At 49.6% G+C, this 15,348-nt stretch overlaps 1 protein-coding gene across 2 annotated transcripts in view; it reads left to right on the plus strand.

Annotated features, from left to right (window-relative positions):
- The window catches only part of HOXD3 (homeobox D3), a 26,084-nt gene extending 10,987 nt beyond the window's left edge, over nt 1-15,097 (plus strand). Inside the window, exons 2-5 of one of the 2 annotated variants that reach the window (XM_016950082.4) lie at nt 148-240; nt 5,114-5,738; nt 7,595-14,341; nt 14,513-15,097. In XM_016950082.4, coding sequence (XP_016805571.1) covers nt 5,198-5,738; nt 7,595-8,352 — 1,299 coding nt within the window. In that variant the 5' untranslated portion in view covers nt 148-240; nt 5,114-5,197 and the 3' untranslated portion in view covers nt 8,353-14,341; nt 14,513-15,097. Of the gene's footprint in view, nt 1-147; nt 5,739-7,594; nt 14,342-14,512 lie in introns of both variants that reach the window. The other variant, XM_063790590.1, reaches the window with a different exon arrangement.
- The last annotated feature ends 251 nt before the right edge of the window (nt 15,098-15,348 follow it).

Consider the following 15,348-nt stretch of genomic DNA (forward strand, 5'->3'; position numbering starts at 1 on the left):
CTGGGGAGAAGGCATCTGGATGGTCACGGGTACCATATACAATAGTCACATTGACTATGACATCCTTCAAGTGGGAAAAGCCCTTCAACATGTAAGTGTTTGTAAGCAAGAACCGGCTGCTACTGAGAGTTTTCCATTTTGTTCCAGATTCGCCTCCACAGATATCAAAAGAAACCTGAAGAGCCTACAAAAAAAGAGATAAAGACAAAATTCAAGAAAACACACACATACATAATTGTGGTGAGTGGGCATCATTTAAATAATAATTTCCAGTACATTTCCATCTGTAACTCAAGGTGGCCATCTCAAAATTCATACATCAAGACATAGAACAAAGGGCAGCTTTGAAGTGGGTCACTTCAGTATGAACTACCACCCGTTACATGAAAACCGATCATTGGCCTTCAAATTTATGGCGCTTTAATGGGGCAAGCCCAGTGCCTTAAATACAGGGTGCATTACAGTATTGAGTTATCTGGGCTAAATAAGAGTGATTTAGAAGGCGCGTCCAGGTCTTCTTATAGAGCAAAAGAGGCTCAAGCTTAGAGATCGGGAGAACTTGGGCGGAACGTAAAGAAGTCCCCTTTCGAGCAAACCCGAAAACCAGTGGTTTCGAATCCCGAAGTAGCAAAGCCAACAGGAAAGGGAGAATCGTTGCTCGGTTCCAGTGAATTCGTAGGGATGCTCAGCAAAAGTCTTGGCCGCCAGAAAGAGATCCGTGGGCTTCTGACCCTGGTTTAGGCAAAACAGGGGGAGGCGCCGAGACCAGCTCGAGCACTAGCGGATTTTGAGAGAAACTGACCGCAACCTCCATCGCCTTCCCCCTCTCTTTCAACTTGGATGGGCTGACTCTACCCGTCGGTGATTTACGACGATTGCAGCGCTAGTCACAGCCTGGCGCCTGGTGCCCCCTCCCTTCCCAAGCCCCCTCAGCTTTTCTACTGCCACCGGCGTACAAGCAAGTGCCGAGCCGGCCTCCGCGAGTCGGACTAGCCTCCCGGCGTCCGAGGCCACCACGGGCAGCAGATTTTTGGTCCCCAGCGAGGCTGCGCGCGTTCGTCCCGCCTCCGACCGCCGAGCAGAGCTGCTAGCAGAAGCAGGCGCCGGTCACTTTATATAATCCTGCTGCTCGCAGGGTGCAAGAGCGGGAAAAGTGCGGAGTAGGGAATTCTTTTGCTGCGCTGCCTCCTACGCGGAGCCTGCTTTCCACTTCTGAAAAGTGCCGGGCCTTGGGAAGTGTTTTTCTTTTCATTCCTTACCGAAGCGTTTACTGCCGCCGTGGTCGCAGTCATAAATTTTGCTACAAACCACAATGACAGGTGCATTGATATGCACCGTGAGAGCTCCAGCTGCTTAATAACCCCGTCCCCTGGTCGCTGTGAGCGCCTTTTATTTATTTGGTATCATATTAGGTATTGATCTCTAGTAGAATTAAGTGCGGTGAGCAACTATCAGTGTTCGGCTGCTTTGGAGGCGCTTTGGAGGCGCAGCGGTTGCGGCGGGCCGGCGGGCCCGGGGAAGCGGGCGGTGGCCGCTCAGAGAATACCTTCCTTCCGGCAGGAGACCGTTTGGCCCTGTATTCCGGGCCTGCGGTTGGGCCTCCAAGCTGAGTTGGGCAACTTCCCAGCACCGCAAGAAAGGGCGAGCCAGACCTATTTGGCACCCCTTTCCCAGGAGGAGCAGGGGATGGCACCGGCGGAGTTTGGGGAGGCTGCCCTGGCCAGTTCCCCGGGCTAGAGGGTGGAGGAGAGGAGGAGGGAGAGGAAAGGGCAGCTGAGGACTTGGAAGAAATGAGAAGCCCTGCTCGACCAACCCTCCCCCAACACTGGCTCATCTTCACCCCAAGACATTTGGGTCTTGGAGCCCAAATGAGCAAAGGTACCAAAGGGCGAGAAAAGAAAGGCTTTAAAAAAAGGGTGAGGGGGTGATCGAAAAGATGAGCCACTGAACAGTTGACCATTGTCCAAGTGATTTATGACCCGTTCCTGCTTTTTAGGTTCAAGCAGAGTTCACAAGGAGTAGGGATTTCTGAAAAGAAATAAGCCTTTTTACCAGTTTTGTAACTATATTCTCAGGTTTTGTTTTAAGAGGGATCACTTTTGGGAAGCTGCATTTTTGGGGGACTGCAAAGCCATTTCCAGTAAGGACAGCACCATCACTGGCTCTTGCTTTTGGGAAAATGGACATTAAGGTAGTGGATTGTCATTGAGTGGGAAATTTCTTGAGACAATGTAAACAGGAAAACAGACTCTGGTTTTTCAGGAAGATGCCCAATATTTGTACTTTTGAGGTCTGTACACAGAACTTTTTCTAGGAATATGCCATAGGAGCAAATATATATATAAAGCCATCTGTCCCAGAACTGGTCAGTTCCTAAGTAAGCTATTTTAACGTGACTGGTTCACCTATCTAGATCAACTTTGTCAACTTGGGAGGCAGGAGGGTGGATGTTTTGCTTCCACAGTTGTAAATGGAATGACAGAGCAGCAGCAAGTTCTGGTAGTCTGAGTGAACGATGTGACCATTAGGCCTCCAGAGGGTTAAGACTGAAAGCAGGATACCAGAAAAGCCTGAAACATAACCAAATCCAGAGTGCCTCTTTCTTCAGCAGGGGGCAAACATATGTAAGTATTAGTCACAGAATGAAGACTTAGCTGTCCATTTGATATCCAGTAACTTTTAACAGAGAATGATATATAAAATTAATCAAAAGAAAAATTAAGTCCAGCTTTGTTAAGTAGATATCCTACCTACCTACATTTAAGAACAATAATGGAAACAATTTCTACAACATAGTATCTTGGTATTAAGGGCCTGTTCCTCATCAAGACAAATGGCATACTCACTTATATTCTAAAACAAAACAAAACAAAAAGGGCAACAACACTACCTACCAAAGACTAATTAGAAGAATTTTAAAATTTGGGTTAGGCTGTTTGGTGCAGGTGGAGAGAAAACTAGTGAATCATTTTGGTACCTGTGGTCAAATCCATTAGGCCACATAAGCTGTCTAGATGATGTGGTACATCACGATGACCAGGATGGAAGCCAGGGAGAGTTTCTAGGAAGGAAAGTTGCCTGAAAGACAGATCAAGAATTGAGACCAGGGAGCTGACCTATGAGTTTTCTTTATCAAACAGACAAAGTGATTGAATGGTATTAGTTATACTTTAACTCTTTAGGAGCCTTTCAGAAGAAGTAGGGAGGCAGGGAGAGAAGGGAAACCCCCATAAAGAAGGGAATACAAAAGGGGTAGGATTTTTCTTAGCTTTTTTTTCTTCTTCTAATTCTGGGTCCATTCATCATGTCATGAAAGGTTCTCTCATTGGTTGTGGTTTGGGTGGGAGGTAGGGTAGAATAGATTATCCAGAGCAGATATCAATAATATCTATTTATACAATAGATCCAAGGCAAAAATAATAAAGTTATAAAGCATTCTCCATTCACCCATGTTCCATGCCTTTCAAATTCTAGATCTCTTTGCCCATTTCCAGTGGTATCTGTTTAAAAGTAGGGGAGGTCAAAAGTAAAAGGTCTAGAAAAATGTAAATGAAGGAGAAGAAACATTTTCTAGCCTCAAAATGAGTCTGGAAGTCTGCAAGTCCTCCTGTTGGCGTTTATCCCCTAGTTTTCTACATTGTAGATTTTACACTGCTGATTCATAGAGCTTACTCAGCTGATTTTCACCCTGTCGTCGCTAAGTGGACTATCTGGACTTTCATGCAAGATGCTGTGATTTTGAAACCAGGTGGGGGGAGACCCTTTTTTTTTTTTAAGTTCTGGCTGTTCTGAGCATGTTATAGGACTTTCATTTCCCATCAAAACCTTGTGCTGACCCAATGATTGATTGATCCACTTATTAATTCACCTATTCAACAAGCATTTATTGCACTAACTACATGCAGGGCACTGTGCTGGATGTTAGGAACAGTAGACAAATGACACAGCCCCTGCCTGCAAGGAGCTTACAGTTTAGTGGGCGAATCAGCCAACAAAATGTCTGAGGCTATAAGTACTTTTCCACACAGAAGAAAGGCTAAATGGACAATCTTGAAGAAAGTAAATTGTATCTGGAGGTAGAGGGAAGCCCTTTCCCTCAGCTACAGTTGAGCTAAAAAGAAGGAAACTCTTCTTACATTTAGGAAAAATTCCTTCTGATTCTTCCAGAGGTTCAAATAAGTTGAACTTCATAAAATCTGCCAGGCGCAGTGGCTCATGCCTGTAATTCCAGCACTTTGGGAGGCCAAGACAGGAGGATCACAAGAGCCCAGGAACTCAAGACCAGCCTGGGCAACATTGTAAGACCCTGTCTCTACAAAAAAAAAAAAACAACAAAAAAAAAAAAACAAAAAAAAAAACTAAGAGCTGGCGCAGTGGCTCACACCTGTAATCCCAGCACTTAGGGAGGCCCAGGCAGGTTGATCACCTGAGGTCAGGAGTTCAAGACCAACCTGACCAACATGGTGAAACCCTGTCTCTACTAAAAATATAAAAAATTAGCCAGGTGTGGTGGCAGGTGCCTGTAATCCCAGCTACTCAGGAGGCTGAGGCAGGAGAATTGCTTGAACCCAGAGGCATAGGTTGCAGTAAGCTGAGATCATGACACTGCACTCCAGCCTTGGCAACAGGAGCGAAATTCCATCTAAAACAAAACAAAACAAAACAAAACACTAAGACATGTAGCCAGGCATGGTGGGCACCTGTAGCTACTGCAGAGTAGCTGGGACTCTGAAATACTCTGAAATAGCTATTAATACTGCAGAATAGCTGGGACTCTGAAATACTCTGAAATAGCTATTAATACTGCAGAATAGCTGGGACTTTGAAATACTCTGAAATAGCTATTAATACCAGGCTAAAGTGGGAGGATCGCTTGAGCCCAGTAAATTGAGGCTGCAGTGAGCCATGTTCATGCCACTGCACTCCAGCCTGGGCAACAAGCAAGACACTGTATTAATAAATAAATAGATAAGTAAATAAACTCAGATCCAGCACCTTGCCCATCTCCCCACCGTGAAGTGGGTAGGAAGCAGAGAGCATGGGCTAGTCCTTCTATATTGACTGGTCTTGCCAATGACACTCCCTCTGGGGCCTCTTGCTTTTCTTCTGACAGGTCACCTGGAGCCTGGGGGCTGGCCCAGCTCTCTCAGGATTCAGCAGACATTGGAGGTGGCAGTGAAGGATACAGTGGTAGTCAATGTTATTTGAGCAGGGTCAGCAGGCCCTGAAGCTTCCTGAGTGCACAATGCAGAAGGCTGCTTACTATGAAAACCCAGGACTGTTTGGAGGCTATGGCTACAGCAAAACTACTGACACTTACGGCTACAGCACCCCCCACCAGCCCTACCCACCCCCTGCTGCTGCCAGCTCCCTGGACACTGACTATCCAGGTTCTGCCTGCTCCATCCAGAGCTCTGCCCCTCTGAGAGCCCCAGCCCACAAAGGAGCTGAACTCAATGGCAGCTGCATGCGGCCTGGCACTGGGAACAGCCAGGGTGGGGGTGGTGGCAGCCAGCCTCCTGGTCTGAACTCAGAGCAGCAGCCACCACAACCCCCTCCTCCACCACCGACCCTGCCCCCATCTTCACCCACCAATCCTGGAGGTGGAGTGCCTGCCAAGAAGCCCAAAGGTGGGCCCAATGCTTCTAGCTCCTCAGCCACCATCAGCAAGCAGATCTTCCCCTGGATGAAAGAGTCTCGACAGAACTCCAAGCAGAAGAACAGCTGTGCCACTGCAGGTAGCTCCCTGAGGTGGCCTACCGCCAGACCAAGCCCCCTCCAGATTGACCCAAGGAAGCCTAGTCAGGGCTGGAAATGCAACCTTGGAGGTCATATGTCTAAACTCCTACTCACGTCAAAATGTTCTTTTTTTTAGTGTTCCTGATTGGGGTCATGACCTTGCAGTGACAGGGTGCTCCCTTCCATTCCAGGCTGCTGTTGCTGTTGCTGGACAGGTCTTATAGCTATTAATAGAGAGTGCTTCCTTATATGGGCATATCTGTTTTCCTGGGCTGCTAATTATAACTCCGTTCCCTCTTCCACCCAACAGCTCTTCAAGATTTGAAGATAGGTATTACAATCCCCAAGCCTAGGTGGTTATATAGCCCATATCACACAAATCTCATTCCCTTAAACTCATAAAAACTAAAGTCTTAGAAAGTACCATACTAAGTACTTTCTAAGCATTATCTAATTTAATTTTTCAAAGAACCTTTTGAGGTAGGTATATGATAACATCCCCATTTTACAGATAAGAAAACTGTTAGAGAGGATAGGCAACTTGCCCAAGATCATGAAACTGCAAAGTGGTGGATTTGAATCCAGTCAGTCTGGCTTTAGGGGCTGCTAAGCATAACCATGAGTCTCTATTTGGCCCACCTCAGCCCAATTCTCCCACTCCAGCAAATCCATAATGGGGAGGTGCCTGTCCTAGTAGGAGAGGATATTCTGGGAGACAGTAACAGCCTTGGATTTCTCTAACTGGAAGGGGAGCCCCTCCAGTTGGGGCCTTCTCTAGGTCCACCCAGGGCATGTAGAAGATAGGCATGGCCAGGAACTCTGAGGGCTGTTCCTTCTCTCTGCTTAGACTGCTTGGTTCCTGAAATTTTCTGACCTTGTGGTATCTGATGTGGTTTATCTTCAGGTAGATGAACTTGCTTCCAGGTCCAGGGCAAGTTTGGGGCCTGGGGTGTGGCTTGCTATCAGGGATCTGGTTTGCCTGATGTTTTCTGGGGCTGCTGCTCCTAGGGGGAGGGTACTATCCTGCCTGCAACCTCCTTTTCCTGCCCCTCCTTCCTCAGTTGCAGGCTCAGGCCCTCCCTCCCAGGAGAAATCCATTTGTCTTCCCTGGGAGGGAGTGGACAAGCAGCTGAGAGGTGGCAGGGTAGTAAAAGCCAGTGTTGAGGCTGCTGCTCCTAGCACTGTGAATACTCAAAATGCTTCCAGCCTGGCCTTGGACTCCCTAAAATACCCAGGCAGTGTTTTGTTTGTTTGTTTGTTTGGGTTTTTTTTATTTTTTATTTTTTGGTTTGTCACCTCCCTGGCTTTGAGTGCAGTTGGGCTGCAGTGGGGCGCCAAGATCTCCATCCCCATACTTTGCTGGGGGTTGGTGGGGGGCTTTGCCCAGGGGCCAGCTCCTAAGCAAGGCAGGCTGGAGCTATTTCCTCTTCCTTTCCTTCCCCATACCCCACCCCTGGCAGCAGAGGCTGGGAGGAGTGTTCAAAGGAGTCTGGCCCTTCTTTGACAGAGGGAGGCCTTACCAGCTGCTCCTGGTCTCTCATTAAACTCTTTCATGGCCTTTGGGTGGGTATGGGATGATGGACTAGGCTGCAGGGGAGAGGGTGGGCAGAGTGAACTGGATCTCAGACGGCTGATGGAGGTTTCAGGTGCGACTGATAGGTAGGCCTAGTAGGGGGTTGGTAGGTAGGTGAATTCCCCCTTGGAATCATACGTCTCAAACGGCCCTTCCCCTCCCCAGCCAGGATTGGAGGTGGGGGGAGGGAGGAGGAAAAGAGAACCAGGGAAGCACCCCTCTCCAGTCCTGAGGGTCCCCACCCACTCGCTCAGCGCCCTCCCTCTCTCCCTCCCTGCCCAGGAGAGAGCTGCGAGGACAAGAGCCCGCCAGGCCCAGCATCCAAGCGGGTACGCACGGCATACACGAGCGCGCAGCTGGTGGAATTGGAAAAGGAATTCCACTTCAACCGCTACTTGTGCCGGCCGCGCCGCGTGGAGATGGCCAACCTGCTGAATCTCACGGAACGCCAGATCAAGATCTGGTTCCAGAACCGGCGCATGAAGTACAAGAAGGACCAGAAGGCCAAGGGCATCCTGCACTCGCCGGCTGGCCAGTCCCCTGAGCGCAGCCCACCGCTCGGCGGCGCCGCTGGCCACGTGGCCTACTCCGGCCAGCTGCCGCCAGTGCCCGGCCTGGCCTACGACGCGCCCTCGCCGCCTGCTTTCGCCAAATCACAGCCCAATATGTACGGCCTGGCCGCCTACACGGCGCCACTCAGCAGCTGCCTGCCACAACAGAAGCGCTACGCAGCGCCGGAGTTCGAGCCCCATCCCATGGCGAGCAACGGCGGCGGCTTCGCCAGCGCCAACCTGCAGGGCAGCCCGGTGTACGTGGGCGGCAACTTCGTCGAGTCCATGGCGCCCGCGTCCGGGCCTGTCTTCAACCTGGGCCACCTCTCGCACCCGTCGTCGGCCAGCGTGGACTACAGTTGCGCCGCGCAGATTCCAGGCAACCACCACCATGGACCTTGCGACCCTCATCCCACCTACACAGATCTCTCGGCCCACCACTCGTCTCAGGGACGACTGCCGGAGGCTCCCAAACTGACGCATCTGTAGCGGCCGCCGCCAGCCCGAACTCGCGGCAAAATTACCTCTCTTGCTGTAGTGGTGGGGTAGAGGGTGGGGCCCGCGGGGCAGTTCGGGAACCCCCTTCCCCGCTCTTGCCCTGCCGCCGCCTCCCGGGTCTCAGGCCTCCAGCGGCGGAGGCGCAGGCGACCGGGCCTCCCCTCCATGGGCGTCTTCCTTTGGGTGACTCGCCATAAATCAGCCGCAAGGATCCTTCCCTATAAATTTGACAGTGCCACATACTGCGGACCAAGGGACTCCAATCTGGTAATGGTGTCCCAAAGGTAAGTCTGAGACCCATCGGCGGCGCGCCCTGCAGAGGGACCAGAGCTTGGAGAGTCTTGGGCCTGGCCCGCGTCTAGCTTAGTTTCAGAGACCTTAATTTATATTCTCCTTCCTGTGCCGTAAGGATTGCATCGGACTAAACTATCTGTATTTATTATTTGAAGCGAGTCATTTCGTTTCCCTGATTATTTATCCTTGTCTGAATGTATTTATGTGTATATTTGTAGATTTATCCAGCCGAGCTTAGGAATTCGCTTCCAGGCCGTGGGGGCCACATTTCACCTCCTTAGTCCCCCTGGTCTGAACTAGTTGAGAGAGTAGTTTTGAACAGTCGTAACCGTGGCTGGTGTTTGTAGTTGACATAAAGGATTAAGACCGCAAATTGTCCTTCATGGGTAGAGTCAGGAAGCCCGGTGGCGTGGCACAACACACTTCGGTCATTTCTCAAAAACCACAGTCCTCACCACAGTTTATTGATTTCAAATTGTCTGGTACTATTGGAACAAATATTTAGAATAAAAAAATTTCCCAGTCGGAAGTGTATCTGTGTTAATCATGCACACTTGCAAGCAGATCACTATGCCTTTATCTCGCACAATCCCCATGGAAGGCCCCGAAACAGACTGACACTTTGAAAAAAATATTTTATTTATTTGGAGTCTAGTGCATAAATTGGTTCTGGGGATACTTGATTACTTTCCAGCTATTGAAATTAGGGGAGGGGGAAATGAGGATGCAAACCTAAGAAGGTTCTGGGCAGGATGATTTGGGCAGGGCTTTTTGAAAGCAGCGCCTGCTTTGCTGTTTTTACTGCCTTCTTTGTAGACACAATCGACTTTTACACTGGGGAGACCAGAGCTCACTTTTCTGCATTAAGTAACAAAATAAACTTTGAAAGAAAACTGACAATCAAAGAAAAAACACAAGAGAAGTTGTAAGAAGAATTGAGCTATGAAAAAGCTAAGGTGTAGAAAAAGAAACCATCATTTGGAGACGCGCACCTAAGCTTTTTCTCTAGGAAATGCTGTCATGAATTCTTCCTTTGTAGTGATCATTAGTTCATTTCTAAAGAAAACAAACATTCCCCAAGATGTAAAGTAATAAAAGTTTCATTAATGAAACATAACAAGTATAAACACCTTGTTTACTCCTGTTTCTTATACAAAATGGGCAAAAATGTCTTCAAGGATTTATAACCATTTTGTAAATATTAATGTGGCTTCTGCTAGGGGTGGACAACTTCCTGGCTTCTATGGGAGGGGCCACTTAGAAAACGCCTTCAGATAAGGTTCAATTCTTTTGTATTTCAGCAAAGTCAGCCCACGCATCTCTATTTGGTTTGACAAATAATGCAACTCCTACTACATCCCCGATGACACGAAGTGAAATTCCTATTGTGTGGAAATAATTTAACTTCTAATCTTCTGGTGGAACAACAATCGTTTCTATTTGGATGTTTGTATTTCACTAAGTAATGATGGCTCAAAATAATATTTAGTTTCCTTGTTCCTTTGTGCTGTTTCTAAAATGGCATGTTAGATTTGGGGGTGGGAGGGGATATCCTTTTGCTAAATTTCACTTTATCTGAGCAGGTTTAAAATATATATGTTGTAGAAGTGTATCAACAGAATAAATGACTTCAATCGAAGGCACATTTCACCCACTTTCAAGGCTTAACATTGTTTTCTATGAAATTTGCATCCATAGGCAGAATTTCTAATTGTCTTGTAAGAAATTATTTTTTAAGCTATTAGAGAAATCAAAGGAGAGCTCACTGCCTTGCAGGGATTACAACCACCTTTCTTAACTGGCTAAATATTAACTAGCTTAATTGTCAGGCTGCTTAGATTCAACCCGATTTTCCCTCATCTCCTCTTCCTACCATAAATAATAATAAAAATACATAATGTGTCATGGCTCCAGGCGTTTTCCAGCACAGTGTGTTACTGCAGGAGTATCTGCTGAGTCTGCGGGTGTCTGCAAAGCCCCAAGTGTCATTTGCGGCTTAGGGTTTCATGGATTAGACTTTAAACGGTGTCTAGCCCGGCTGACATTAGCTTCCTCTCACACTCAGGCTCCAAGGAAGTGTGGGATCAGGGGCTCCCTCTCCAGGCAGCCACAGCTTTCCCCGACGCCCTCCTCTCGAGTGGGGTGAGGGCTTGGACCAAATCTGCCACCTTCTGTCATCTCTGGAGGTTCCCGAGACTTCTAATAGCTCGGATCTGTTCCTGCCATTGGCGTGAGACTCATCTGAGGGGCGTGGGTGGGGGTGGGCGGCGAGCCGTGGGAGGGCGCGTTTCCGCGCGGCTGCCAGTCCGGGAGAAAGTTGGGGCCCGCGGCACAGCCATTTAAAACTTCATAAATTATAAACAAGCCGCCTTGGCCTTCGCAATAAATTCCGCTCCTTTTGAGCCTGCAATTAGTGTTAGAAAGCACCCGAGTCTAAACACAACCAAACGCCCTCTGAAGGGCCCAACTGCCTGAGGTTGCAAACCTTTATTTCCCAGCGCCACCCCCTCTCCGACTGAGGTTTGCACACACAGTCGCCTCCTCCCCCGCCACCGCCGGCGGTACACACTCGGCTGGGTTCCCGCTCTGCAAGGGAAGGTCACAATAGCTGCTCTATCGGCTGCGGAGGCGCCTGCCGCCTCCCTCCCGAGTCTCAGAAGCAGAAAAACAAGAGAATGGGGGAGGGGAGGCCCCAGCAACAGCGCCCTTTGCGGGAGGCAACCTCCACCCTAGCCAGGGTCTCTCTCCCGGGACGAGTGCTCGCAGAGGGTTGCGGGGAGGGCAAAGGGAGCGCACCAAGACCACGAGGCTGCTCCAGGCCTTGCCGCAGGGCGCTGGGTTGAGGGTGCCCGGAGCAGCCTCGCCATTGTGTGTCAGGTTTTCCCACGGGATCCGTGATGGGGGAGGCCATATAAAGGGAGCTCGGATCCGGGCCTCTCCGGCACTGGTCTCTGGGAGGGTCTACCTCGTTTGCCCAAGGGGAAGAAATGGCTCTGTCTCCGGCCTTAGCCAGCTCTGCTTTTTTCCTATAGAGACCACTTTGGGGAAGGTGGGGATCAGGGAGATTGTGGGTCCTCCTGGGGTCTGAAGAAAGGGGTCAGGGCAGGATCTCAGGCCCATGGCTGAGGGGTGGCAGTCGTCTGGACATTCTAGGTGGTTCTGTCCAGGCAATCAAATATGAATTAAGGCAGGATAGCTGTGAGGCAGCCAGAATGGCCAGCTGCAAAACGGGAGGTGGGGGTGGGGAAGGAGATGCAGACAGTGAGAGCTTTCCCTGCAACCAAGAAAAACTCAGGATCCAGCTAGGAGTTGAAGTGCTGAGACCCAACTGAACTAGCCAGGAAGAATGGGGAAGTGGCAGAAGAAAGGCCTGGAGAGTAGTCCTGGTCACTGGTAAGCAGGTCAGAAAGGGCGATTAAGTACATATTCTGTCTCCTGGCTTTCAGACCTCCACCTTATCCAGGGACCTGACAGAGAAAAATCTGCCTCTGATGGAATCATTAAGTTAACCATCCATTTGTACCATTTCTTTGTACAGGCTTTCAAACGACAGAGAGGAGAGAATACAGGAGGAGAATGTTTCCCCTTGGTGCAGCCCTAAGCTCCCTATCAGAGACACATCAGCCAAATTAGTTTCTGAGGCTCACAGGCTGCTAACATTGCTGAACAAGATTTTTCGAATTTCTATGTGTTAGGAGTATTAAAAGATAGTGATTACCTATACTAGCAGCCTTTGTCCCTTTTCTCTTCCCTAGTCTGTACCAGCCCACTGGCCCTTGAGTGAAGTGCATCTTCTCAGCCTGCGGACTTGGGAGCTCAGGCTCTCCATCTGTTGAGGTTTTTCATTAGGGAGACTACAGAGGATGTGTGTGGGTGTGTGTTTGAATAACAAAGAAGTAACCCTTCATTCTAATAAAAGTGTTCCTCTGCTTGACCTGGAGGAGCCAGAAGCTTGTTTATACCTTCAGTATTCAAGGGACAGTCACAGGCCTGTTTTGACCTTTTCCTGAGAATTAGCTGAAACTTCCCTCTAAAGTCAAGTAGTGAATCTGTTATAGGTCTAAGGAAGGTCCTCTTCATCTGGGAGTTCTTGGCATTACTTTGGTCCTTCTTTCAGAAACTGAAAGAAAAGAATAGGAAGAACAGAAGTTTGTGAGTAGGCAGGAAGGGACATGGATGACCCCAGTCTTCACAGGACTATGGCCTGATCACTTCGAGGCACTGCAACTTCCCAGACAGAGTATATATGTAGGGCTTGGGTTGAGGGGCCCTGTTCCGACACTTTGGGCACAGGAAGCTGAGACTGGGCTGTCACTAGCCAAGCCCTTACCATCTTTGAGGGCTGGTTCTTAGATCTCTCTTGCAGAAGGCCTGGATAGAAAGGAGAAAGATTGGGTATATTGGGAGGCTGAGACAGGAGAATCGTTTGTACCTGGGAGGCGAGGTTGCAGTGAGCTGAGATCACACCATTGCACTCCAGCCTGGGCATCAAGAGTGAAACTCTATCTCAAAAAAAAAAAAAAAAAAAAAAAAAAAAAAAAAAAAAGATTGGGTACATAAGTCCTCTGCACTTTTTGCACTGGTGATGCTGGAGAGGAAGGATGGTGAATGATAAGGACCATCACAGAGGATGAAATCTTAGTTCTCATTGTTCCCTTCTTTTCTACTCCAGCTACAAATGCCCTTATCTTTGGAGTCCAAGGTTGGGAACAAATGGATTTAAGTACCTGGCCTAAAGCCTATTCCTAAAAACTTCCCTCAGGTTTCACACCTACCTTGGCAAGTTGGAAAGTGCAAAGACAATATAAGGGCCCATTTTCAGGCCAGGTCCAGCATGAAACAGAGTGAACAAAATTAGTTCCACACATTAGGGAAGAGCCAAGGCAGACGAATATCCAATCATTTGCAGTAGTAGAGGCAGGTGAAGGGTCCCCAGATCTGTAAGGCAGGAGTTACTGCATGAGTCTTTCTGTCCTAGATCTTGGGCAAAATGTCCTGATTGGTTCCTATAGCTAGTCTGGATTATTTTAAGGAAAGAATACTACCTGGAGAAATCATAAAAGCTGGCTTTTAACATTAGTAAGGGCCAGAAGAATTTAAATTCTAATTTAAACCAAAATTCATGGAGAGCTCTGGTACAGGGAGTGTTTTTACCTGGGAAGCAGGGCTCAAAACCTGGCCAGGAGGGCTTGTTGGGCCAGGAATGTCCGTGGTTGGTGAGGAGGCTGGGAGAAGGCCTTTTTGATGGCTCCATTGTTCACAGCGCTGCCCTACAAATACCATATCCCTCCCCACCTCCTCTGCAAGGGTCGAGCGGAAGAGTAGGTCTGGTGAGCTGAGCTCTAGGGAGCTGGTACCATCTTCCCTCAATCCCCCTCGGTTACCCCTTGGGGCAGCAACGACGCCATCCCAGCCCCTTCCAGAGAACACACAAAGGAAGCCCCACCCGTCCTTAGACCTGAGGACACGCTCGGGAGCGGGCTGACGTGGACCCCGTTTCAGGGCGCCCCGGGCCCCTGCGGGGAACAATAGCCGCCGCCTCCTGGGCGGTCTGGCGGGCGCGCTGCACAAACGTCCGCGCCGCCACGTGATGCGCGCGCTCTCCGCGCCTCAGCGAGCGGCCAGGCTGCGGGTGGGGTGGGCGGGTGCTCCTGATCCACCTGGAACACTTTTGCAAAGACAGACGGTGAGTTAATCACCCTACCGGCTGGCGGCCGCGTCCCCTCTCGCCCGCGAGGAGGACTGGAGAAGGGGCTGGGGTGGAGGATTTCTCTGTGTGTGTCTAGGGTTGGGGGCGGGAGAGGTTAGTTCTATTAAGAGTTCATCAATCACCCGGTGTGCACTTTTCGCTCGACAGCGGTTCCTCCTACTTCAGAGCAAGTCTGGGCCAGCTGGGATCCGACCAGAAACCGCAAGCGGAGGAGACGCAGGAGCGCAGGCTGAGCGCTAACTGAAGGCGCGACCTGAGCCCGGCGCCTGCTGGGGAGCTGCGCAGCCAGGACAGCGGTCGGCAGCACAGGGCCTGGGCGCAGGGCCCGCCGTCACCACCTCACGTCGGGAGCCAGCACTGCTGCCCGCCAGCCCTGCGGCCTGCCCTCGGACTTCCCAGGGCGCCCAGGGTCCTCCCAACGCGCCTGCACCCACACCCGCCCCTGAGCCACAGTGACCTTGCATTCCCCGCCCCCTGCCACACCTCCTGCGTGCCCGAGTGTCACCCTTAAATACCGCTCTACACCCAGAGAGTGACGAATACACCTCTGAAGACAGGGCAAGACTAATTTCAATGGGTCAGAAGGTTCTTGCAGGCACTGTTTTATTTAAGAGTGCCTATTTACTGGCAGGAGTATTTGTGTGGGAGGAAGTAGGCTAAGACTGCTGTTGAACTTGAAGCTAAACTTGAATGCCATTTAAAATAACAATAAAAATACACTTAAAACACCAATCATAATGATATGACTCACCTCTTTCCAGTGTGGAGGAAACACTCCAGTATTTTTACCTCCGTTCTTTCCGGTGTATTTTAAGAACACCCTAAAGGGATAGACAGTAAGTGTCTGAGGGTAGTCACTAGCATTAGAGCTGTTTACAGCAGGAGGGTTTGGTGGAGTTAGTGGTGAAGCATTTTTATAACCCTTCTGGAGTGGTCATGCTGTTCTCTTTGTAAATCCTAACAAAGTTCCAGCCTAGTTCCCC

The sequence above is a fragment of the Pan troglodytes genome, chromosome 13 (assembly GCF_028858775.2).
Source record: "Pan troglodytes isolate AG18354 chromosome 13, NHGRI_mPanTro3-v2.0_pri, whole genome shotgun sequence".
In the NCBI taxonomy this organism is placed as follows: Eukaryota; Metazoa; Chordata; class Mammalia; order Primates; family Hominidae; genus Pan; species Pan troglodytes.